Source organism: Denticeps clupeoides, chromosome 15 (genome assembly GCF_900700375.1).
Source record: "Denticeps clupeoides chromosome 15, fDenClu1.1, whole genome shotgun sequence".
In the NCBI taxonomy this organism is placed as follows: domain Eukaryota; kingdom Metazoa; phylum Chordata; class Actinopteri; order Clupeiformes; family Denticipitidae; genus Denticeps; species Denticeps clupeoides.
This window is the reverse complement of record NC_041721.1, coordinates 16247808-16273637: the sequence shown is the minus strand read 5'-3', so window position 1 is coordinate 16273637 and position 25830 is coordinate 16247808. Positions and strand designations below refer to the sequence as shown.

Here is a 25830-nt window from a genome sequence, read left to right as displayed (position 1 = left end):
GTGCCCTGATCAAGGGGACCTCAGTGGCACCTCAGTGGCACCTTGGCAACCTCCTGAATACGGGGCCACCACCGGCCCAGCATAATGGCAGCATCGACGGCATTACTAGTGGGAGGTGCGTGAAGAAGCCCCTAAAGACAAATAAAAATCACGTTTTTTTCTTTTGTTTTGTTTCTGTTCATTGTCGTCGTTAATAACCGATAGTGATAAACGTCGCGACCAATGCGCGGCGTCGACCAATGAAACGCGGCGGTGACGCGCCGGTGACGCGCCGCCGTGTCCCAGCACGCAGCGCCGCCTGCTATAAAGCGGAGGTCGAGTCCGGGCACGGCTAACAGGATCTCGCCACGTTCAGAACTGTGTTTGCGCGTTTCTAGCTAGCTTCGTGGGGTTTTTTTTTCTTCTTCTTTAGTATCGTTTGAGAACAAAGGGAAGGTTTATCATTTTATTTAGTCAGGTACGCCGAGCGGGAGATTAAATAAATCGACGACGACGAAGGGGAACGTACCAGGACGACCAGCACATACCGGCAAACAAAGAAAATCCTTTCTCCAAATACGAAAATACATCCTCATTATTCTTTAGTTATGAGTCATGTGGCCGTCGAAAATGCACACGGTCTAGATCAGCAGGTAAGTGCGCGTTTTCTGGCGGTCCGTGTGCTCGATGCGGGCCGAACGCGAAGTTAGGAGCCGCGTACTCGTGGCCGTGCGGGGCCACAGCGTCGGGCTCATCTTGCTGCGTGTCGCCCTAATCTGCTGGTTAAGATGGAGGTTGGTGGAGCAGACGGAGGTAATGGTGGTGATGGCGGAACTGCGCCGCTCGATGCGGCGTTCGCTTCTTCGGCCGGGCCTCGTGGTTCCGTCACCATTTCTGGGCCCTTTAGGCTAAAACGCCCCGCGTTGCCCGGTCGAGTTCGTTCGGTGCCGTGGACGTGGACCCCGCTTTATTGTAGTATATATTTTACTTTAGCCGACCGCTATTTAGCAAGCGCATTCTTTGTTAGCTTTTAGCCGAAGTGGAACCGACGATCGGTTGACATTACTAGTTCCACGAAGAGTACGACGTTTTTCCCCAAGATCTATTCATGTTATTTATCCCCTTATTTCACCTTTTTTACGGTTTCGTGGTCTAAAGTGACTTAATACAGAACATTCCCCTCTGTAGGTTGGTTTTAGTTTCCGGCGTTTTGATTTAGTTTCGTATTAAGATGCCCCTTTTTTCTTAGTTTATAATACGTTTCCGCAACGTTTTTCACCGTTTCCCGTTAACCGTAACCGGCTAGTTTGCTCGCCGGTCTGCCGGCAAGCGGTGAAATTCGGCGCCGCGTTGCTTCGTCCTCTTTTTTTTATTTCTCGCTTCGTGGTTCTCTGGGGTCACTTGGAACCCCCCAACAAAGCTGCGCGACGGGGCCGAATTCCGGCTGGCCCTCTGGGAGAGTTCCCCTGCGGGATGCTACGTTAGCGTTAGCCGCGCGTTAGCGGTAGCCGATGCTAAAGGCCGGCCGGGCCGCGCAGTTTCTGTGTGCGTCACGCTCCTCGGGGCGAACGTCCGTACAGCGTTGAGACGACGTTTCCGTCGAGATGAGGGCTTTAAATCTCGATACTTCGTGAGTCTTACGTTTTCTAGTTTTTTTTTATTTTTTATTCGTATTATTTCGTAATGCTCTAGGTTTTTCCCCACCTTGGAGCAGCATGTTAAGTAGGGCATAGTGTTATGAGTGAATTGTGGTTTGCTATTAACGTCTTTTGGTACCTATAAAATAAGGAACTCTAAATGACTTGCGTTTTTAAATTCGCGTATTTGCTTGTTGTAAAGGTAGTCTCAAACCCTGTCTCATATTTTACTCATCAAACGTCTCCTTTTTTTTTCCTCCTCCCAGCTTGCTGCCCTAGACTTGAAGTCTGCTGACGTGCAGGGTGGTGGTACAGGCAGTAAGTGCTTTTTTATATTCTATTCAAGTGTTGTGGAAATCAATGAAGGTGAGCTGACTCTTAATTTATTTAATTTCTCTAGGACGTTACATTCCACCCCATTTACGTAACAAAGAAGCATCCAAAAATGGTAAGAATGGTATAAAAGCCTGTCTTCACATTAAGTTCACTCATTGACATCTCCCATCAACCGTTTTTGTAATGCATCAGGACAAAGCATCTCCCACCTCATTTTTTAATTTTTTATTTTTTTTTTGTTCCCCCAACATCACCTCAGCGAGTCAGTGTCGGTCCTGTGTTTAGACTTGAACATTTTGCTGGGATGGACCCCTAACTTCACCCAGTGCACAGTAGCGTCTGGTTACATGTTTGACACTGGGCCTCTACTTCCATTGCATGGGTCAGGATGTGACCGGGGGCTTGGGTCACTTTTAGTGATTGCGAAGCACGAATTAGTTATTTCTGGTGTGAGGCATGCTGCAAGGTGCTGCTTTAGCTTGTACGGTTTCAGATTCTTCTGTTGCAAGCTCAGTAAGGAGGGTGATATTGCTGTAGGTCATAGCAGCATTCTGAATTGAAGACTTTGTAGAACCCACCACTGACCACTTTATTACATTTTTTTTCCTCTAATAAGGCCAGAAATGGTTATTTCTCTACTAGACAGGTTGGTCTAGTGCCAACCAGAATTGGCTGCAAGTTTTGGTTGTGAATTGAATCCAAAAAGCTTAGCAGCACGACTGGTCTGCATGCTTTGACAAAAGTATACACGTCTGAAACATGGGCTTTATTCCCATACGGTGGGCTCTGAGAGCACTTATTGAAATGCAGTAAATGAACTTAGGGAAGCTTGGTGCTTATTTGTAGCATACCTTTTGCTTGTACTTTTGTACATCCTGAACAAAGCTAAGTTCAATTCCCTGCCCGTCCTTTTGGGGGCGGTGGTTTCCGGTTCAGGTAGCTGGTACAAATTCCCTTCAGCGGGGTACGGTCACCACAGTTTCCCAGTCGCCTTTTAAAGGCTCCCCGCTGCTCCCAAAGATGGTAATGGGTTAAATGCAGAGGACATTTTGTGTGCTGTGTGTATCACAACGACACAACTTTCATTGTTCAGTATCTCGCTTATTGCGGAGTCTTCACGGGAGTTATTTTATTTCTTCTCTCAAGATTCGGCAGGATGGGATGGAGGCCGGAGTAATGGCTTTGTAAATGGTTTCCATAATGGCGACCGAAACAGTTTTTCTGGACGTGTACCCCTTCGGCAGGACCGTGGTGGCCGTGGAGGATTTCGCGGAAGAGGCGGCAGCTCTTACAGCCCTGGCCAGCCAGTGCAGAGCTCAGGTTAATGAAGCTCTAGACCCGTTGCTATTATTTTAAAATTTTTTAATTTTTATTTATTTTTTTATATTAAGGTGGTTAGCTGAGGCCTGACCGCTACATACACCCTTATTTTTTTGGTAGTGGCCTAGTGGGCAACACACTCTCCTATGAACCATGACCCAGGTTCAAATCCCACTTACTACCCTTGTGTCCCTGAGCAAGACACTAAACCCTGAGTTGCTCCAGGGGGACTGTCCCTGTAACTACTGATTGTTAGTCGATCTGGATAAAGGCGTCTGATAAATGCTGTAAATGTAATTTATTAGAGGGATTTGGCTATGACAACAAAGATGGTGGTGGCTGGAATGTCCAGAGAGACAGAGATGCTTACACCAGTTTTGGAGGACGCAGCGACCGGGGCAAGTCTTCTTTCTTCAACGATCGAGGCTCTTCACGGCCAAGGTATGGGATTTTAAGTCTTCCCTACTGAACTGTGAGTTAACAGCAGCTATTTTTTTATAGCCCAAAATGCTGAGCAGTGCGCTATTGGTCTGCAGGTTTGAGCGTGGAGGGTTTGCGAGCGGTGGAGGCGGCCGCTGGTTAGATGACTCCAGGGATGAAGAAGACTGGTCCAAGCCGCTGTCTCGCAACGAGCGTCTTGAACAGTGAGTACTTGACCCTGAACCCGTGACCTGCCACCTGCCTCGGTTTAGTCAGGCACGCTCACCCGTTCGTCTTCTCTGCTTTGCAGTGAGCTGTTTTCTGGCAGCAATACAGGAATCAACTTTGAGAAGTACGATGACATTCCTGTCGAGGCCACCGGTCAGAATGCCCCTAGTCCCATCGACAGTGTAAGTTCTGATGTGCTGCATTAGAATCTGATGTTAACTCAGAACTGTGAAAATGGTGTTCAGATTGCAAATTTTGTCTGCTTCAGTTCCATGATGTGGACATGGGGGAGATCATCATGGGCAACATCACACTGAGCCGCTATAGCCGCCCTACCCCGGTCCAGAAGCATGCCATTCCAATCATCAAGTCCAAGAGAGACCTAATGGCGTGTGCCCAGACTGGTGAGTGCCATGCGTGGATGCTCAGAGGTTTTGCTTTAGGTTTTCTGCTTGTAGATTTGAGGTCATTTCAATCAACACTGTTTGTTCGTGGACAGGCTCTGGTAAAACTGCTGCCTTCCTGCTGCCGGTGCTCAGTCAGATTTACACAGATGGGCCAGGAGAGGCCCTGCAGGCCGTGAAAGGTGGCTCCCAGGAAAATGGCAAATACGGGCGCCGCAAGCAGTACCCACTCTCTCTGGTTCTGGCCCCAACCAGAGAGCTGGCCCTCCAGATTTATGACGAGGCCCGAAAGGTACCTCTCCTGCTCTCTCCCTCCTAGGTCTCCTGACCTGCGTCATTACTGTCTGTTTGATTTACTTTGACCTCCGTTTTTATCCAGTTTGCCTACCGCTCCCGTGTTCGTCCGTGCGTGGTGTATGGTGGGGCTGACATTGGCCAGCAGATCCGTGATCTGGAGAGAGGCTGCCACCTCTTGGTGGCCACACCAGGGCGTCTAGTGGACATGATGGAGCGAGGCAAGATTGGCCTAGACTACTGCAGGTATAAGAAGCCTTCTTTTGAATGTGCCAGTGGATGGTCTGTGAGATTTGTAGATTCCAGCATGTTGAACTGACCTGGTCCTTTTCAATCATGAAGCTACCTGGTGCTGGATGAAGCTGATCGAATGTTGGACATGGGTTTCGAGCCCCAGATCCGGCGCATTGTGGAACAGGACACCATGCCCCCCAAAGGCCATCGTCAAACCATGATGTTCAGTGCCACCTTCCCTAAGGAGATTCAGGTAAGCCTGAAGACTGGTTGCTCATTACGAAAACAATGTGACTGCTGCTGTGGTGCATGTAGACAGGTCTCCTTAAACTGTAACTAGATTTGCATAACAATGAAACAATAGAATTTGAGCACCTTATGTTCTTGGGCAGATCCTGGCCCGTGATTTCCTGGATGAGTACATTTTCTTGGCTGTGGGCCGAGTGGGCTCCACCTCAGAGAACATCACTCAAAAGGTTGTGTGGGTAGAAGAGAATGACAAGAGGTCTTTCCTGCTTGATCTCCTCAATGCTACAGGTAATTTGACTCATTGCTTGTCTAAAGCATTATATTCTTCAGCAGTTTCAAATATTTCATTTATCTTGGCGAGCTAGCTCTTGTAATAGTTTACCTTTTAAATGTGTAGTGAGTGGTGAATGAAACATGCACTTCTGTGTGCATTATGCAGTTTGGTTGAACACTGCATAAAGTGTAGGTTTGGTTTTATTCAAAGTCATACCCAGCGAGGTTCAGGACCAAACTGGGGAAAGCATTGAGAAACCTGGTGAGTAGAATATTTTTTGATGGGTGTGGAATGCCAATGTCATCCTTATTTTTCCCTTTGTAAATTAGATTTTTATTTTTATTTTTAAGTCCCTGTTAAATGGTCCAGCTTTTCTGCTGTTCCATCTATTTTCATCACATCCCCCATGCCATCGTTGTTTTTGCCTTTTTTCTTCCTTAGTCCTTTTCAGATACATGGCGATTTTATTTCTTGATTGCCAGTAGACATTCTATTTGGTTTAAAATGCTTATGCAGATGGTTTTATTTCAGGCGTTGAAATAAAATTGCCTCCCCCCCTTTTTTATTTATTTTATTTATTTTTAAATCATCTCAATCATGTCATTCTTGTTACAAGTTATATAAAAGATGGCATCAAATATAAAGACTTACATCCCATTACCGTTCTGACAATGTGGCTTTTTATTTGCTCTTCTAGGCTGGAATCTTAATATCTGGTATTTTGCTATAAATTAGTTAACATTTTATCATTTCTCTACAGGCAAGGATTCTCTGACGCTGGTGTTTGTCGAGACCAAAAAAGGTGCTGACTCATTGGAGGATTTCCTCTACCGCGAGGGCTACGCTTGCACCAGCATCCATGGTGACCGATCCCAGAGAGACCGTGAGGAAGCACTTCACCAGTTCCGCTCTGGCAGATGCCCGATTTTGGTCGCCACAGCTGTAAGTCTTCAAATTTCCTTCAGTTGGTTTTGAGTTGGTAATGAGTCTTGTGATGCCAAGTAATTATGGTGTCCATGTAGGTGGCTGCCCGCGGTCTGGACATCTCCAATGTGAAGCACGTCATCAACTTCGACCTCCCCAGTGACATTGAGGAGTATGTTCACCGCATTGGTCGTACTGGCCGTGTCGGTAACCTAGGTATGTATTCAGTTTTGAGAATTTGAAAAACATTTATTATTATTGTTATTATGATGCTAATGTGATTTCTCATGTTAGGGCTGGCAACATCTTTCTTTAATGATAAAAACGGGAATATCACCAAGGATCTTCTGGACCTCCTGGTGGAGGCCAAACAGGAAGTGCCATCTTGGCTTGAGAGCCTGGCATATGAGCACCAGCACAAGAGCAGCGGCCGTGGCCGCTCCAAGAGGTAAATTCCGACCCGCTAGTTTTACCTCCAGCCTGGCCAGGAGTAGTTGTGGGTATATGCCAGAATTTTAGTATTATGATTATTTTCTTTTTTCTTTTCTGTGATTTTTAGTGCTGATGTGGCCCGTCCCTCGAGATTAATAACGCTTTCCAATCCTGATTTATTCAGTAGGTTCTCCGGTGGCTTTGGTGCAAGGGACTACCGCCAGACCAGCAGCAGTAGCAGTGGCACCTTCGGGAGTCGGGGAGGCCGCAGCACTGGAGGCCACACTGGAAACCGAGGGTTTGGTGGTGGTAAGGATCTATTAATCTATTGTAGGGAATGCGGTGATCTGGATAATTAAGTGTGATTGAATGTCCTTTTTTTTTTTTTTTTTTTTTTTTGCAGGGGGCTTTGGCAACTTTTACAGCAACGACGGCTATGGCGGAAGCTATTCTCAGCAGGTGGATTGGTGGGGTAACTAATTACCCTAGCAAACGCCATCAGCCTCCTTCCTACTCCCACCTTTCACGATAGTAGGTCACCATGCCAAGCTCGATTTAAATGGAAACCACATGTAAACTTTAGCCAGACTATTAATACCCTGTGTAGCTTTCAAGAACTTCAGTACATTACCAGCTGTGATTCTCTGCGCACGTTCTGGAACAAAAAAACAAATAATAAAAAAAGAACCAGGAGACGAGGAGAGCCATAGTGTCACACCAAGGAGGGTGACCGGTCTCCATGCAACTGTCTGAAGATCAGAGAGAAACGAACACAATAGCCTGATTAAATTTTGGAGTCTTCGGTTTGGATTTTTATTTATTTATTTTTTTTGCTTCCCCTCCCACTGCATCTCATTTCTTTCTTTGTTCTGAAACTAAGTGAGAATCATTTGTTAATGTACTGTGCCTTTCAACGTAGGCTTTTTTTTTTTTTTTTTTTTTTTTTCTCTTCTCTCTTTCTTTTATTAATGTCATGCTGGCCTACACCAGGCTGAGAAATGATTGCGTTTCTTTCCTTTTTTTTTTTTTTTTTTTTTTTTTTTTTTTTTTTTTTTGGGAAGGCATACAAATTAACTTGGTCTAAATCAAACCTTGGCAAAAACTCTGGGATTATATGACTTGAGTGAGTCATGATTCCATTTTGAACTTCAAATTTGTCGCAGGGTCACCAGGCAGACTGTGAGCTTCACAGGAGCGTTCCATTATTGGCTTTCAAACCCTTGTGTGGCAAAATTCATTTCAAGGGAGATTCTTCTTGCTCACTCTATCCTGGAGAGGAACCTTTTTAAGGAAATGGTAGTCTTCGATCAAAAGCCATTCCAGTTTATTATCTTAATGCTCATGTCATAACGTCATAATTAAACACAACTTCTCCGTGCTTGCGGGTTGAAGCGTTTGACACTTGAATTTTAATCCACTCAGTAATTGACAAACTCTTGGGCAGCTAGTCGTATAAAAATGCACTAGCCTGTGAGTGGTTTAAATTTAATTTGCTTATCTTTCTTGAACCATTTTTGGGGGGAGGGGGTACAACAATTTGGAAATGTATTTTTAAATGGTAGAGTATGTCAAAGCAACTGCCATTTATTAAATATTGAGGTAAAAATGGCTACACTAGGACCACAGTACCAGAGCGACCTTTAGCCGAACGTCAGGGCCGTCTCTATCGATCCGCAATGCTAGTGGTGTTTTTTGGTCAAGGAGATACAAAAATTTGCAGCAGGCTTTATTTCACTTCAAATGATCCACATGCATAATTTTTTAATCTAATTTTTATTTGGTATTTTTGTTTATCTCTCTCTCTTTCAAGCTGCGTTGAAATTCAGAAATCCATCCTCGGCTTGCTCTTGACACGGCTCCCCCTTTTTGAAAGACCTCAGTGAACAGGCAGGACAGGGTCAGGAGAGGGTGGTAGTGTGCAACTAATCCAGGAACAAACTGCACAGGATGAAGCGTTTGGGGTGCAGTTATTATAATTTGGCTTTTTTTATTTTTATTTATTTATTTCTAGCACAACCATTTTTTTCCAGCTGCAAAGAAAGTTTTGCTTCCTGGCAGTTATGGCCAAAGATTGTTTTGGCCATGGTTACTGCGCATCGTTGCAGCTACTCTTAGGCCGCCTGAGGTGTGGTGGGCCGCCGTAACGTACTGTATGGGGTTTATCAATGGCCAGTGTGCGCTGGCGTCAAATGGTCTTTTTCTCCAGGAGAAAGCTGCTGGAGAGTTGGCGTGAACTAGCATTCAACTGAAGTGCAATAGTTTTCACTCACAAGTGTGTTGTGCCTTGACTTTTGAAATAATTTTCAAAGTTCACATAGTAAATTGAAGCGGATGCACTGACAGTATTGTGGTAACTTTAAGATGAATGGTGCTACTTGAGTTAGGTCTAGGCCCTTGTATGTTACGCCCTGTTTTACACAAGTTGTTTTATTGCACATCTCGAATTTTATATAAATGTCTTGAGTGCGTGTCTTTAAGCTTCCAGATACTGTGTGTGAAGATTGTGAAAAACGCAGCTTGTTTACAAAAGGGGAAGGGTTCTCAATATTTAACCCGGATTTATTTGGGACCAGGGGGATTGGCAGAGGAGAATTTAGCTATTTGCACACAGATTACTAGATTCTACTTTTGCTGCTAGTTTGTGTAATTTATTAAACATTTTTGAGAAATATTTATTTTTATAAGCCTAAAAAGCGATAGTTTCAAGTAACTTGACCAAAAGACAGTACAAAAACACTGGCACTTGAATGTTGAATGTCACCCGTATGCGTGAAATTTATATATTTCGGGGTAGTGTGAGCTTTTTAATGTTTAAAGTCATTTTGGAATCAGTCAAAATTCTCACCTGTAACTGGCTTCATGGCCAAATGTTTCAGTTTATAATTGGCAGTCAAAATTTGGAAAGCAAACAACCATGCCAAGGTTTGGACAAACATTTATCAAACATTTTCTAAATAAGTATTTGTGCAGCGTGTCCAGAATCTCCAGAAAATATTTTTTATTGGTTTAAAAAAATTTTTTTTTTGGGTTCGTTTTCTTTCCCCCCCAGTGAATGTCTGGCACATGGCAATCTTAAAGAGTTAAAATAAATGAACATGTGGTTTATTCAAATGCATTTGCATATTGGGAGTCTCTAGGGTTTGTTCTTTGTGTGTTGGTGATCTAGAAGTGAGTAATAGAACAGTGCTATGTATTAAGTTGTTACATGTCATTAGCATGGTGTCAGACTTTCAAATCGCTGAACTCTCAAAGAACAACCACAGAGCCCAGTAGACTTTAGTATTTGCTTTATGTACCTAGTGTAGAGGCTGTGCACGGCACGAAAACCTGTACGTTCATTGTATGATTTTACCAAAATTAAAGTTTGAAATTGCAATTAACCTGATTTCATTCTCAGTGTTTTTTGTTATTGGGCGCAGTTGGCATGGGGAAGGTTGAATCTGAGTATACAAAGATTCTTGTAGGCACGAGAATTTTAAAATGCCAATCCACATTCTTTAATTTGGTTTATGTGACTACTTCAATCTTAATAAACTACCCGTATCTCTTGGGCCTAAGTGCCTTTTTAATGTCCTTTTTATATTCTGTTTTTTGTACCTCCCGTCCTCTTGTCATTTTTCCATCGCAGTTGTAATAACCTTATTGTCTCAATATGCAAAACACTCTCGACTGCAATGTGATCAGTTAAATATGTATTATAATAGTTCCACAATGTAACAGCCATGTGAAAAGTAACTTTTTTCCCCTCATGTATTTATGTAACATCATAAAACAAACCAAATATGTATTACATCTTTGAATACATATTTGCGTAAAGTCTGCAGTAAACTAATAACAATCACATTCAGCAGTGTAAGATTCATAACCCAACAAAGGTATGTCTGTAAACAATCAACAAAAAGACAACTTGAGCGACACCCAACATTTGTAAAAAGATTTAAATTCAATCATGTTGCAATATCCAGTGAAGGCAAAAACAATAAACAGCACAATTTCAGACCAAATATCATTCCACTTGTCTACATGACCTACAGTTAACTTAATACAAACACTTACAAGTACCAGAACAAATGTAGCAGTCAAATCAGCACTTCCTGCAATGCCCATATATGTACTGGGTTCAGAACTGGTCAAACTACCCTCAGTTAAACAAGGCTGCCCACTTCAATGGGTCTTTTTAAATCCACAACTTTTCAATGTGTGGTTAAACTGGCCACACACCCATTTGGCAAGAAAAGGGCTAAAGAGATCCTGCCCTCATAGTGCACATTGTCTCCCAGAGCAAAATGAGAGGGGGGGCTTAGGAGGCTAGGCCCAACAGAAATCCCCCTACGAAACCGCTAGAGATGACTATATTCCTCTTCACGAACTCCGTAGCCTGAAAAAAGAAAAGTGCAATTGGCGGTTGAATCAGACACAGTGCTGGGGGAGAAACGGCCTCTAGGTGGCACTGTTGTATATGTAATAACATGCTGCTTTCTTTTGCTTTCTAATCCAGGTATAGTGGATTACAGTAGAAATATGAATGTTTTTAAGCCTAGAATACAGTGAAATGCGTACCTCCTCCAAAACAGAGTTGATTTCTGGGGCGGCTTTCTTTGCTTTCTTCTTCAGGTGCTTCTTTGCGCTGTTGACATCCTTTTCTACCTTCTTCCAGTCGACCTGTACATAGCCACTATGGTTTGCAATCTGCAAAAGATGATTGAAACGACTATAATGTAGTACATTTAATAATCAATGTGCAATGGTAGTTTTTTTTTTTAATCTTCATTCACCACATAATTTATTCTGTTTACCTGCAGCAGCAGAAACCCTCCACCCACCGCAGTAGCTGCAACCTTGCCTACCCTCTGGAAGAGGTACCCGGCACACCTAAAACAAATGATAACGTTTTTAACAAGTACGTTTGGTGTAAGGCTCCATAATGGAGGAATGATGATGCCGCACATACCACCCGCTCACGCCTCCCATCATAATCTGAGTGGCCACTGAGTACTTCTCAGCGATGGGGCCGGAGCTGCTCCCAAACAGGCGGCTCCACCACTGGTGACTCCGCGCGTACTCGCTCAGGTCCAACACCTCGTATGGCTCGTCGTCGCTCTCGGGATCCTCTTTACCTTGGGGGAAGCGAGGACAGCATCACGCCACTGAACAGAAAGCCTGGGCGGCCTCGTAACGGGAGGGATAAAAAAAAACAGCTGACCACACACATCCAGTACACCATCTCCACTTCTCTTAAGTGCAATATGACTATACCTACCCACTGTACATATGTAAAATGTATATACCGACATTTTTTTTTTTTTTTTACAACTCACATTCACTGTTCTAGGACCATTTATTTGCTTATTTGTACAGTGAGCTTTTATATAATACAGTCGACATATTGTCTTTTGCTGCTCTTATCTTGTACTGTCCACCTCCTGCCGTGACATTGTAAGTTTCCCACTTGTGGGACTAATAAAGGATAATTTTATCTTATAAACACAGACATCCATGTCCACGTCCACTACCAAAACACATGCAGGAAATATCATCATCATTTCCATAGACAACATTATGGCGAGCTTTTTTATGGTCGTCATTTCAATCCGGTCGAGGAACTGGAAGGATATCGAAACGAAAACGTTTTGGCTCAAAAACCAAGACGACGCCGACGTTGCCAGCGTTCGTGTTTGCAGCTATGCTATCATCTAAGGGCAAACTGGCAACGATATTCTGAACTCGAGCTACGTTATTCCACTGTGCGTTTATTGCAACACTATAACAAACATTCAAGCCCCGATTAAAATGAAACAGCGAGTCATGACCTGGCCTCGAATGTTTACATTGTCACTAACCTCCCCTGCGATCCGCCATTTTGGACAGAAAGCGGTGCGTCCTGGAGTGAATCGTTCGCCGAGGAGCGGCTCTCTTGATTGAATCATTTTGGTGAACGAACGTGACCAAAACATTTAGGGGAAATGATCGTTGTTCTTTCCAAACATTTTATCTTATACTAATGCTTAATGTCCGATATGTATGCGCCGTGTCAGGCCTGTGTTTAAATCACACCAACAAAGAAAAATGTCTGCGTTAGCTGGGAAAATATGTTTAAAGTGAAAATGTGCAAACAATGCGTTCTAACAACACTCTAGTATATTAGATGTTACTGTGTTATATATTCGTAGAAATTATATGTATGCAAGCGCTTGAGAACCTTGGCTGAGCAAAGATCCGCTTGGGATCCAAATGATCCGGATCCTTAAGGTGAACTGATACAAAAGCAAAAAGCCGGAATGTACAGTACGAGTTTTGATCAATTCCTGGCCCGCCCTCCCGCCACGTCAGTCACTTCACACACTCAAATATGTCCGGGTTTCGAGGCCAACTTTATTTACCACGTTAAAATGCATTTATTTCAACGATGCACAGCAAAGGTCACGTGCCATCTGGTTACGTTTATTGTAAAATCTTGCTGCAGCACAATCCCTGGTGATAACAGGATTTATCTTGCATTTAAAAATGGTGGTCAAATGTAACAGTGCAGTGTCGAAAAAAAAGAACACGAACTGTTTTTGGTCATTTGAAACGCTAAACCGCGGATTATATTTGAAAGACCGTCCCTTCTTTTAGATTCCTCATCGGACATAATTAAAATAATATATGTGCATTTAATGCAGCCCATGTTCCTGTTCTCTTTTAAGTTAATATATTCGTTTAAAATGCATTAAATGTTTTTCATAACAAAGATAAAAGACCCGTGTGTGTGTGACTGGCTGCTGTGCCGTTATCCTTTATTCTTTAACTGCATTTGATCCGTAAATTATCCTTTTTAACTACATTTATTCAGTATACTTGGTGTACGATATTCATGCACGCAACCAAACGATATCACGCTTTTAGCATATAATAACAACGAATTGTTTAAAAAAAGATCTCTGTGAATATTTATGATTACAAAGTCGTGCATTGAACCCGTATTAACCCGTGCTGTCGTTAATCGCGATACGGAACGAAGGTTTAAAACGCGCGACTTCTGATTATTTGGATTCTGGGGAAGGGCTCGAGAAAAAAAAAAAAGAAAAAAGAAAAAAAGAAAGCAACACTCAGGGCGCGTCACGTGTCCGCCTCCCGACGCCGCCATTGGCCGAGGCGGGAGGGGGCGGGGCGGCGACGGCGGCGTGGGTTCGCCTGTGTGACACAATTACAACAACTTTGAGCTGGTGGTGGCGAGAACTTTCGGGCTATTTTCAATGAACGTCCCGCTTTTTCCCCGCGTCCGGCCCGCGCTACCCTAAAATGTGAGCGCGGACAGGCGGACGAGTCGCCTTCTTGTGCTCCGAGGGGGATTTGCGGCGCGATTTAGCTTTTAATCCCGGGGAAAAAAAAAGTTTCTCTCCCTCGATTTATTTTTTCCCGACTCGAAGCGACTTTTTTTTCTGGACCCCGCTGGATTTTTAATCACTCGGCTTGCAGGCGCGATTCCATGAAATCGTGCCGAGTGTCGCTCGCCGCTGCTGCCTGCGCTGCTGCTCGGAGTCTCGGCGCTGCTGGTGATGAGGAAAAGAAAATGGCGGCGGGAAAAGCGAGTGAGACCGAGGAGGACTTTCCGAGGCTGACAGCGCAGGAGAGGGACGGCCTGGCCGGAATAGACAGGTGGGGGACGCCGGCCGTCGCCGAATGCTCGAGCCGTTCGCGGTTTTCGTGCACGATTTTGCTGCCGTGTCGCCGCGCCGTGCGCTGCACGTCTGGTCTCACCGAGCCGCCTGTGTTGTCTTCTTGCTTTGCAGCTCACTGTTTGGATTTCAGAGGCTTCATGAAGATGGCGCCAGAACGAAGGCCTTGCTGTTAAAGGTAGCAAAACCCGCGCCGAACGCCGGACGGATCGTTTTTTTTTTTAATCGTCGCTCCCTCTTTCTGTTTTAAACCGGCCCGCTCCGCGCAAGGCGGCGAGCCGCGGGAGGCTCCGGGGCGGCTGGATGTGCGCGGACCAGCGACCCCGCGGTTGCGCGGCGTCCTTGTTCCCCCCCGTCCGGCTTTAATCCAGCGACGCCCAAACCCAACTCCGGCCAGAAAATACGAGAGGAGGGTCGGGCCCGTGTTGTTTATTCACTTAGCAGCTCGCTAATAGCCGCCGCCGTGTGCGTGGAAGTTTGCGGGAGCGGGCCACAAAAACAACTCGCAAAGAGGCAGCAACTGTCAAAAAAAAAGGGTTTGGCCGCCGAAGCAGATGGTTTGCCCTGGGCATGGCTCCGCGTCCGTCCTTTACGCACACCGTCACAGTCAACCCTCCAATTCTGCTGCTTTTTATTTTGCCAAAGCGTTTAATTGATCTCAAAATGGAGTTGAAATGCCGCCTTGAACGTGTGCAAATGAAGTAGAACCCCGTTCGCCTCGTATTAAACACTCCCAGGTGATTTCCTGGCCACTCGGACCTGCGTGTTGTTCCCCGTTTTTGTAATTAATAGAAATTTGTGTGTTTAGTTGCGTGTGAGTTTCGCGGTGCTGCGATGGACGCTAGCTAACCAGCTAGCTTGTAGTTTTGTGCGTTTCGCGCTGCTAATGCGGCGTTATAACGCGTTCACTCGACACCTCGCCCCTCATAACAGCCTCCTGGATAACTTTGTGGGGCCTTTTAGTGAAAACGGACGAGCGAGTTGTCGAAAACGCTGTTTTCCCCCCCCCTAGCCAGCCAACGTTAGTAATGGCTGCTCCGGTCGGCCCAAGATGGCGGGGCAGGGAGGAGTGCGAGAAAATAAAAACTGTGGCGGAGCGCCGGGGGAGGACCGGCGCCGTCGGCCGCCCGGCTCGCCCCTCCGCCTTCTCGCACCGGCCGCGGAGCTGTCGCGGACGGAGCCGCCCGACTCCCACCCTCGGCGCCGCGTCCGGCGTCCGCACTGGGCGGCGAACAAAGAGGGCAGCCCTCCGCGCAGAGAGTCGGTGTCTCTCTCCCCCTCTCGCTCTCTCTCTCTCTGTGTTTTAATGCAACGCAGCTACCAGGGGAATCTGCATCCCGCCGTCGGCCGGACGAGCTCTTTGTTGACCGTGTAAACAGTCGTATCGACAGCCGATAGGCGTGACCAGCCCCCCCCACCACCACCACCACCCATCGCCTCCAAAACGTTTCATAATTCTGCATGCATGCGTGTCGAGTTCTAGCTGCTGGTCACGGTCTGGGGCCGTGACCTGTGGAACGGTTGGGGTTAGGCATCAGGCTTCGCCGCCGTGTATCGCAGGTAGCGAAATCGGGATTGTCGGATTGTTTCCACGCTTGTGTGTGGACCGTGATCAGTGGGATTTGTTCTTGTGCTCCGAGATCATCGTTCCTCTCGGTGTGGAACCGTTGAAACTTTGACTGGGGAGGTTGGAATGGACGTTGTGTGTTGTTGTTCTGCGCAATGTGCCGCAAAACACGGCATTATGATGTCGTAAAAGCTGAAACTGACACCGAGCTCTGCGTTCTGCTGTATTATGTCATCATGCGCGTGCCGTCATGACCATTATGCAGCCGCTCGGCGTTGGGACCCATTCCTCCGATTTCTTTAACTGAGTAAAACACACACAGTTCGGTTTACTCCAGCAACAGCGCAGCTTACTGCGCGGCGAGCTGCGTCCGGGGGGCACGCGTGTCTCCGCCAGCCTGGTTGCCGGCGAACGCTTTTGGTGCAAGCTGCGTGTCGGGGCTGCGTGCTCCGGTTTGACGGAGGAAGCCGTGCCGCGTGGTCACTGGTAAACACAACACGCCCACGCACCACAGCAAGGAAAACTATGGACTCACACAAGACAACTTTGCATGCACTTCAGTGGAAAAAATATTAACCCCCCCCCCCCCGCACTTACTATTATTTATTTCCTGGGAGGGGCCACAGGGTGTGTGTGTTACCGGCCGCAGAAACCTTCCAAAGAGCGTGGCATTGTTCACGTGACTTTGCAAACACTGTTGTACGAATGTTTTGTGCCGCGTGTTGAAATTGACTTGTCGTTTCGCGCTCTGACGCGGTACAGCGATTCATGGTGGAGGTTCGGCCGTCCTCAAGATGAATTTTCTGGATGAGAGTACCTCCCCGGAAGGCCGTTCCTGGCACTCTTAAATCCTTTTCAGGCGCCCTTTATATTAATAACACTAGTTTTGCTTGAAGTGGAGGAGATGGACGGACATTTCAGCTTTTATTTCAGTGTCCCCGTAAAGGCTGTCCGAGTGAGGTGTAACAGTCAGGCCCTATTCCGAGGGATGTCCCGGGACACTGGATGCCATAATCCTGGCGCCCGATAAAGGAGAGCTCAGTCGCTGTGACAGAAGGAGGTCACTGTATCACTAATGCAGGGTGGGTGTTAAGATGTTTGGGCGAAAAGTGGCTGTTCGACTGTTTGGATGGGGGAGCCTCTGTGATGAATTTCTTTTTTTTTTTTTTTTTTTATCTGGAGCCTGTGTGGTGCATTTCATTTCAAGAACAGTTTCATGTTAGGGGCGGGCAATTTAAGTGGACCCTTTAAAGGCGCGGCTTTTGTAAAGTAATGCAGCTGTGCATTTTGTGCCAAAAAGGCATCGCAGCAGCTGATGGGCCAGCTGCCTTTCAACTTTTGCTGAAGTTGCCGGTAGAACTGGCCAGGGATGCTTTATAAAACGCCATGATCCTGCCGGTTAATTCCACATGCACTAGGCCAGGGGTCGGCGACTTTTTAACACTCAAAGAGCCACTTGGACTCGGTTTCCACAAAACAGAAAGCACCAGGAGCCCCACATTTCTTCTTGAGATAAAGATAACACTGCATATATTATTTGTACACTATTAAAAAAAAAACTAGATTAGTGTGTTTCTTGTGAAATTGTATTTATGCAAAGAAAATGTGCAGATGGGTTGAGGGTGGGAACGCTGCCAGAACGGCATTTTCTTTACTAACTGGGGTATGCGAGTAAAAGCCGATGACACGACAAATGTTAAAAAAACCCAGCCAGACATTCGGGAAAAAGCAGCGCTATGCAAACTCCACACAACTTATCAACTTAGTCAACATATGCACATTAATCGCTAAGTATTTTATATTTTGAAATGCTCCTCTAATTGACCAAACTGACTAACGGCTCTGGCCGGGCTGGCGGGCATATAAGGCATTTTTAACTTCAAATCGAACTACGATTAAAAAAGGATAATAATGAAATAGTTAAATTATTATATATTGAAAGCCACAGGGACCTGCAGTGTAATGGAGGAAAGAGCCATGGACTAGGCACGTGTAGGCATTTGGTTATGGGTTTTTTTTTGGGTTTGTGCTTGGTATTCATTGGTTCCCACATCTCAAACCCCAAGTTCAGACTACATCATAGTCAGGGATTTTTAGGGTTCACACTGCACATCTGATCAGCAATGGGAGTCCAACGCTGCGTAGTCTTCCACCTTCCGACTGCTCCATTGGTTTCCAAAGCAATGTTGTGTCTCAAAAAGTGACTCAGGAAAAGACTTGTTCAACTCGCAAAAATAAGCTCTAGAAGTTTGTGTGTTGTTGATTACTGAAAAAACATGTAGAGTAAATTCAAGCTATGGACATATGAACAGTATGGTTCCTCTGCCCTCCCATGTCCCTAACCATCACCCTGAGTGAGCAGTGGGCAGCCATGACAGGCGCCCGGGGTGCAGGGTGTGGGGACGGTGCTTTGCTTAGTAGCACCTCCTTGGCGGCTCGGGATTCAAACCTTCTGATTACGGGGCCACTTCCTCAACCGCTAGGCCACCTCTGCCCCCCAAAATTTGGAGCGCTTCACGGATTTTGTCCTGCACTGTTATTGGCTGTAGCTTGGCGACTAGTTATTTAGCATGCTCGATATGTGGTCGTGGGCGGTAAGTGTCTTTATCCTGAACAACTGCTAATTTGCTTCTGATTGGGAACAACCTCAAAATCCGACTTGAAATAGCGAACCTGGCTTCGTCTGTATTTTATGTGGTCAAAAATGTTTATACCCGTGGTGATGTTCAGAATTTGTCTGCTTGTTTAGGGATTGTCTTGGTTATTTGTGATGCTGACCTGTGAGAATTGCTGTTAGTCTTCAGCCCAGGGTTTTTATAAATCATGTCTGATGACAGTTTGTCTGATTCAAGCGGCCGACGTTGAGTGGATTACTTTATCCTGGACACTTCTGTTTCTGGCTGGGTGTATTATTTTGGTGCCCAGTCACAATTATTACATAATTGCTTGAGTATATCACAGTGAGTATCAACTGCATGACAATTTTGCATAATCGTTATGCAGATTTTTTTCTTTTTAGATCTGTGTGAAATGCAGTATTTTTGTATTTCTTCAGTGTTAATCAGTTCAGCAAGTATCATGTGAAATGTGACTATTCTATATATTCGTAACTAGCTATGATGTTGGGTCTTAAAGATATCTGCACACACACACATGTATGTATGTTCACAGTAAAAAAACAATAATGTAGCTTTGTGTAAATACTTTTTACCGTTCTTCTTGTGACCCGTGTTGAGCATTGCTTTGCAGGGTTACTGAGAAGAATAATGAGACTATAATAAAATAACATTTTAAAATAATAAATTGAACCCGAGAGTGCTTTCTAAACAGAAAGGAGCACAACTCGGCTGCTCTAAGTGTTTGTTGAGAATGGGATCTGATTATTTGTGCTCAGGTACAACTACTAAATATTTCCTGACCCCGTATATACATGCTGGCCTGGATTTGGCAGACCCAGTGCAGTAACTACGCAGAGCTACGCGATATATCTGTCTGACGTTGATTTGATTTCGGATTTGTTCAGGCTAACACATGGATTCATCCCATTAAAAGTCCATTTGACTTTGCACAGCGAGCAGTCATGGACGTTTTGATTGGAAAGAGAATGAATCTTTGCTCTCTCAGAATTGTATATTGTATAGTGAATTAGATATTGTTTGGCGGTCGCAAAGACCGCTCTAGAGATCATTCACGTGTCCGCCTCCCTAACACAGGCACAGAAATGTGATGAGTGTGTTGGTTGGCTCAGATTTTATTGATTTATTTATTTCATCAGTCTGCATATGGATTGTCTAAATTTTCTATTATGTAGAAGAAAAAGGATATTTTTGTGGCCATTGGAGTTAATGAAGACCAAATGTTGACAACAGCCGAATTGGAATCGTTATAGGACGAGGCAGTAAGATCTGAGCAGAGTGCTAATTTGTGTCGTCTACTCCCACAACAAGAAAGAGGACAAAATGCCACTCTTGAAATGGGCAATGAAACCAAGTAAGAAGTACGCTCTCCTCGTGTTGGCGCAGGTTTCTAAAGGCATGCACACTAGGTGGTTTTGTCGACACTGAATTGTCCATCATTTGAGTGAGTGTCTCTGGATGTAATTAAGGGGTTATAGATGGCGATTGAGTGAAAGTTGGTTGGTGGATTACTTATCGTCTTGGTGTTTGGCCTGATTAGTCAATGTCCATTGAAACCATAGTCTTTTGATTTGCATTTCTCCTTCCACATCATGCACATGTCTCCTGAAATTGAATATTTTTGAATCTGAATTGTACAAACTGAATCTGAATGTAATATATTGTAATCTGAGTTCCGAGGAAATTGGAACCACATTTTACATCCCTGAAAATGTAACACAATTTTGATTCTCCAAATTCAGTTCACAACTGGATTCAAACCTCTGCCCGGACCTCCAGATCAGTAGGGTATTTACGTTCACTAATTGCTCACAATGAGCACCGGCAGTGCTGCATAGGCATGTGAGACGCTTTCTTTCTGTGACGTTGAGATTTATGAAGGCGAAGCAACTCCATTGGTGACAACTGTACTCTGAATCAGACTCTCACCTCAGACTGCTGCTTCTCTCCCTGGGTCGCAGGTCACGGCCTCTGGTAGACTTGTTTATGCACAGCAGGTAACTGGATTAGTCACTACTTGCCATGGTCAGCATTCTGGAGGGTGGTTTTTTTATGCAAAATGCCATAATGGAACGTTCTTGCCCTCTGAAGACAATTGGCTCGATCAAAGCTCCCAACCTTCTGACTTAAATCCTGAATGCCATGCAACTCCCCAAACATAATTTAAAAGCTGCTGCTGTGCAAAGCAAATAGTTATTAATAAATCCATCAAAAGTTAAGCTTTCCAATTTATACCTAATGAGCTTTCGAATGTGGCCTGTTCAGTTATTTACTTGCATATTATGAGTCAGTGGACATATTATGGCCTAGCGGGTAAGGAAGCAGACCCCTAACTGAAAGGTTACGCATTCTGATCCCGAACCGCCAAGGTGCCACTCGGGTCCCTTTTGTTTAAGACACCGTCCCCACACACTGCTCCCCAGGCGCCTGTCATGGCTGCCCACTGCTCACTCAGGGTGATGGTTAAAAGCAGAGGACACATTTCACATGCGTGACACTAATACATCAGCGTCCACACAGAGACGCGGAAAAGAGAAATTTACTCTGAAACCCATTTCAGGAAGTAACCAGCCTGTGTCCCCCTGAAACGCCGTCGCGTGTGGCCAGATTGGACTGAAATGTTACCGTTTTGGAAAAAAAATGTGCTTGTGTGGATGGGGCCTAAGTCTTATTTGTGTTAAATAAGTTTGTCCAACCAGTCTAATGCTGTTCTTTACATTTTTAACATGTACTCTGACATTTATTGTCTTTTTTTTTTTTTTTTTTTTTTTTTTTTGGATGCCTGGAGTGTTTACGTCCATTTAAGAATTTACTGCGAGGAATGTTGTAGCATGTTGTAGTTGTATAGTTGCCTTAAAGGGACAGCGTGGCTATTTATAGTACTTCCTGACATTTTAAGAATATGATTTGAGATGATGATTACTTTTAAATCCAGTCTCAGTATTTTCTCAGTAGCTTGACTGCTCCTTTTCATGTAAGTGCTGTTTCTGCACGTCTTTCTTCAGTGTCTGGGGATAGCAGCTCGGTTGCACTGTGGCGGAAAACCTCTCGGCCAGGAGCCCGCTCTACCTCTGCCATCTCTGTGTATTCAATCATACGTACACACTCGAGTTATACTTTGCCAAGCTTGTGTACTGTTCTCTTTTTAAGCGTGCATAATGTTTAAAAATTGAAAGAATGTGCGATATTGTTGTGTTTGGATTGGTCAGCAGCACAGATGAGGTGCTGGTCAACTTTACCACTACTTCCCTCACGTGGGAAGGAGGTTCGACTTGAGGCTGTAATAACTCGCCAGCCCCATTTGAGAGTTACCGTAATTCAACCTGCTGCTATCTGCAAGGCAACTGTTGTAAGAATCTCCGCAGCACAATGTGCAGATATTATTTTAAATTACCATATAATAATTTGTTTCTTTACATTCGTTTGAGTAGAATAATAGCTTTTTAAACAATAAGTAATATAATGGGCTCTTATACCATAAGTCAGCCCTTTCCTGTCATTTAGGAACCTGTCTGTTCCTGTGTTGTGTCAGGAGGTGCCGGTGCCTTTTAATGAAAATTTTTGTGGAAACTGCTGCTGTCAAGTTTTTCTGCTAACGGACTGTCATAAGTTCAAACCCCGCTCTTCCTGCTCTAGTCTTTTTATTAAGCAGCATCGCGCTACTGTGAATCACATTTTCTACAGTAGTCAGTAGTTTGGCAGTCTCATCATATTTAAGCTACATATATGAAGTGCAGGAATGGAAGGTTTTGGTGGAAGCCAGCAGATTATGAAAATATATAATTAGGTTTCCAGATGTCTTTCCACTGGAATTGTGTGTGAAAGTCAGGCTTTAAATTTTGTTAATTTGCTGCAACCTTTATGCAGCAGTTAAAACAGCAAAGGTGTTTATCTAAAAACTATCCTACATTTTTTGTAATCGTGACCGTGGTGGTCATTTACGTGTTTTTGGTTAATTAGATTTATTTTTGTTGTTATTAAAGTTCTGCAGTACCCATTTGGAAAGTAACAGCATTCCTCTCTGCCTTCTGTGTAGGCTGTACGCTGCTACGACTCTCTAATCTTGAAAGCTGAAGGAAAAGTTGACCCAGAGTTATTCTGCCAGCTCGGTCATTTCAACCTCTTATTGGAGGATTACCCAAAAGGTAAGACCTTGTGTGTGTGTGTGTGAATCCTCCTTCCATCTTCACAACCTCTCATTAACTCACCTCTTTGTTAATCTCTCACCAACTGAATCGTTTCTCATCAGTTAAGTAACGGTTTGCGTTGTTTTTTTTCTCCCCAGCATTATCAGCATACCAGAGGTACTACACTTTACAGTCAGACTACTGGAAGGTGAGTGGTGTGGCTTGCTTCATAAAAAGAGAAAAACGCTGAAGTCATTTTTGTCAACGTTCATCTGATTTCGTACACATTTGATTGTTTAGTCACTGTGTGTGTACTAATTATTATTATTATATCAAGTTACATTCCAAATGATTATGACCAATAAACTAAGTCCCTATGCAAATCATTTTGGTTTCAGTTTATTATTATTATTATTATTATTTGATGTCATACATTTTGTACACTTGCACCTAACAAGCCCAGTTTAAGGGCGGTCACCTAGAAGTAGCTTCACACGTAAACAGTGGAATTGAAGACTGGGGTGACTGTTGGTAGAAAAGGATTTGTTTAGAGCAGAAGAGAATGACTGAACGTCAGTTTCTGATGTCGCTGATGTTCCTGTGGCTGAATGGTCCTGTCTAGCCTGTCCAGTGCTGTTATATGATGTACTAAAAAGGGAGGGGAAAACCAACCAATTTGGCCACAAACCTGCTCATCACAAAATGATTTAATCGCACTGGTTGCTTTTGTGTCCATGACTGCGCAATTCAAACCCGCTAAAGCTGGGTATGCACTGTGTAATTGTTTTTTTAGGCATTCATTGTGCCTCATTTGATTTGGATATTGTTCACAGTGCACAATTTGCTTTTCTCTGTCTTGCTTTGCTATTGGTCCTTCACCATTCTGGTGAACATTGAGGTGTAAATACTGAATATTGCAGGTGTTTAGTGTGTTGCATCAAGGTGTCATTTTAGTCTTTAATAGTCTTAGTCACATCCATATTCATATTAGTCTAGTTTTAGTCAACGAAAACTAGTAGTAATTAAGTTCTACAATCGTAGTGATTAAATTTCGAACAAGTAGCTATGTAGAACAGAAAAAAGCATTTTCTTTTAGTCAAACCCATTTCATAAAATAAAATAAGTTGTCCTCTTTTGCTCTGACGTCCTCTTTTTGTGACCTGGAAATTGTGTTTGGGTTTTTAGAATACATTTTTTTAGATGATTTAAACATTCATCATGGATAACCTACACACATATTGACATTGACTTGCGCTAGATGAAGTTCAGCTAGCAACACATTTGTGCTAGTGGAAGTATCGTTAAGGTGTCTGCTTTTTCACACGCTCAAATCTGATCACCCTATAAAAACCGACTGGGGAAAAAACGCATCGTTTGATATGAGACTAGTGTGATCTCTGGGTTTTAAATGAACCCAGTTTGAGGTATTAAATGCTCAACATGGTTCAGATGAGTGTGGCTGCCAGGCTTCTGGTAGGCCTGAGAGGTTTGTACCCATGTTTTGGAAGCTTCTTTTAACAACTAAACTTTTTGAAGATGCAATAATGGCTGTGATTTTTACGGATTCTCAAGGATATCTTTAGGCAAGACTAAACGGTGCAGAGGCTTTTATGTACAAAGCAATTAATTACGTAGCCAACAAAAATTCAGCTTGTCATAAGTCACCTAGGCAATTTCATGCCATGTTAGGCCTAAATAGTCTATTTTAATTTGCTCTGTACCTTGGTGACAAAATGCATGCACCTGCCTCTCAGCTGAAGTCTCTTGCAGATGCAGACTCTTACAAATATTGTTAGTACTAAATTTAAAAATGGGGTTTGAAAAACCTTCTGTTTCTGATGATCAGAGCTCTTACCTGAGAGGCTTTTAGTTGCTATTGTGTTCTAATGCTATATTATTTGTCTGTCATTTCAGAATGCTGCCTTTTTATATGGTCTTGGTATGGTTTACTTCCATTACAACGCATTTCAATGGTAAGTTGTGAGTGTATGTGTGTGTATTTTTGTCATGACCTTTGTGCATCAGCTTTGCCAAGTATCATCCGTCCTATTTACTGCTTGAAAAACAGATTTCATTTTAGATTTTATGGTGCTGGACAGTGGTGTTGTGTACACAAAAAAAATAATATCAACAAGTGTTTATGACGTTAAGATTAAAAATTTTGACTCCATATAAACAGAGTAAAATGATTAATAGGACCATGTGGTGAACTTCCATGTTGCTCACTATGCTGTGTAGTAGAAGATGAGAGATGTGAAAAATAGGAAGAAATATTCAGAACATGTATTATTTACAGCAAGGCCTACTGAATTATAATCAACATGAACCTTAATAGCATTTTAAGGCTGATATCATGTTACGTGTGTGTGTGTGTGTGTGTGTGCGCGCATTATATAGACTCAGTTTCAGTGAGATAAGTTATGCCTGATTGTGGTCTGTTTTAGGGTTAGTACAAAAAGATTGTGTGACCTTTTCAGTGCTGGGGTTTGCAACTCTTAATCTGGTAGGCTTTCCTCCTTTTTGTTGGGTACCAATGCTTCTCCAACCTTCTTTATGCAGCCTCTAATTTTGAGCTCTCTGAAGCATTATGTATTGCGTCTGTCATTCACTGTTTCGGAGGTTGGGGTGGGTATGGCTTGACCCCTTTATATGGTTTTCTGGCCTTTGATCAAATATGGAGTCTGTACAAGAGCTGGGCTACATGGGAGGAACAGGGCAGAGCTACAGGCTCAGCATGACCTTTACAAAAGGATATGGATCATTTTTGTGATTCTGCATGTGCTTTAGTTTTATTTGTAAGGTGTTGTTTTTTAGGCTGTGGCTTAATTGACGGCTCTTTAGAAGGTAGTGGTGTGTGTGTCTGTGTGTGCGCGTGTGGTATCCTGTGAGGCTCATAAAGCCAATCAGCGTTCTTTCCCATCATCCCTTCAGGCCTGCCCACTGTGTTTGGCTAGAGGATGGTTTCTATGGCAACACGGTTGCTCTCCCTGGGCAGGGTTGAGGTGTCGAATCAGAAGGGGAGGCTCTGCTCGCCTACTGCTGCTGCTTTTGATATCTCACCATGTGCAGCAGTGCTAATCCACTCTGCAGAGGCTCTGCCGTGTGCTGGTT

The 25830-nt window shown here is 44.1% G+C and overlaps 3 protein-coding genes across 7 annotated transcripts in view; 2 read left to right on the top strand and 1 right to left on the bottom strand.

The window, feature by feature from the left end:
- The first annotated feature begins 308 nt into the window (after positions 1-308).
- On the top strand, positions 309-7646 carry LOC114764378 (ATP-dependent RNA helicase DDX3X-like). Of its 4 annotated transcripts, XM_028953981.1 has the most exons (18): positions 309-632; positions 1883-1934; positions 2017-2064; positions 3099-3272; positions 3578-3713; positions 3809-3916; positions 4003-4102; positions 4189-4324; positions 4420-4616; positions 4704-4864; positions 4961-5105; positions 5245-5389; positions 5586-5636; positions 6136-6317; positions 6398-6515; positions 6594-6747; positions 6916-7040; positions 7135-7646. In XM_028953981.1, the coding sequence occupies exons 1-18, from the start codon at positions 588-590 to the stop codon at positions 7209-7211; spliced, it is 2154 nt and encodes a 717-aa protein (XP_028809814.1). In that variant the 5' UTR covers positions 309-587; the 3' UTR covers positions 7212-7646. The 4 variants fall into 4 exon arrangements, with proteins under 4 accessions (XP_028809814.1, XP_028809816.1, XP_028809815.1 ...); XM_028953983.1 differs by lacking the exon at positions 3099-3272; XM_028953982.1 differs by lacking the exon at positions 5586-5636.
- Positions 7647-10410: 2764 nt separating this feature from the next.
- Positions 10411-12666, bottom strand: LOC114764667 (FUN14 domain-containing protein 1-like). Its single transcript, XM_028954475.1, has 5 exons — positions 12572-12666; positions 11683-11848; positions 11528-11603; positions 11292-11420; positions 10411-11109 (listed from the first exon to the last, which is right to left on the bottom strand). The coding sequence occupies exons 1-5, from the start codon at positions 12588-12590 to the stop codon at positions 11032-11034; spliced, it is 468 nt and encodes a 155-aa protein (XP_028810308.1). The 5' UTR covers positions 12591-12666; the 3' UTR covers positions 10411-11031.
- A 1240-nt stretch (positions 12667-13906) lies between these two features.
- The window catches only part of LOC114764398 (lysine-specific demethylase 6A-like), a 28999-nt gene continuing 17075 nt past the window's right edge, over positions 13907-25830 (top strand). The window contains exons 1-5 of one of the 2 annotated variants that reach the window (XM_028954012.1): positions 13907-14369; positions 14504-14567; positions 22629-22737; positions 22878-22927; positions 24634-24692. In XM_028954012.1, coding sequence (XP_028809845.1) covers positions 14200-14369; positions 14504-14567; positions 22629-22737; positions 22878-22927; positions 24634-24692 — 452 coding nt within the window. In that variant the 5' untranslated portion in view covers positions 13907-14199. The remainder of the gene's footprint in view (positions 14370-14503; positions 14568-22628; positions 22738-22877; positions 22928-24633; positions 24693-25830) is intronic. The other variant, XM_028954013.1, reaches the window with a different exon arrangement.

What these genes read in the sequence shown, in the direction of transcription:
- LOC114764378 (XM_028953981.1), top strand. Translation starts at nt 588, where the DNA reads ATGAGTCATGTGGCCGTCGAAAATGCACACGGTCTAGATCAGCAG. An exon ending in TGATCTCCTCAATGCTACAG is followed by an intron (nt 5,390 to 5,585) that starts GTAATTTGACTC and finishes TTTTATTCAAAG; the next exon opens with TCATACCCAGCGAGGTTCAG. An exon ending in TGGCCGTGTCGGTAACCTAG is followed by an intron (nt 6,516 to 6,593) that starts GTATGTATTCAG and finishes TTCTCATGTTAG; the next exon opens with GGCTGGCAACATCTTTCTTT.
- LOC114764667 (XM_028954475.1), bottom strand. An exon ending in ATGGGAGGCGTGAGCGGGTG is followed by an intron (nt 11,604 to 11,682) that starts GTATGTGCGGCA and finishes CATTTGTTTTAG; the next exon opens with GTGTGCCGGGTACCTCTTCC. An exon ending in GAGGGTTTCTGCTGCTGCAG is followed by an intron (nt 11,421 to 11,527) that starts GTAAACAGAATA and finishes CATCTTTTGCAG; the next exon opens with ATTGCAAACCATAGTGGCTA.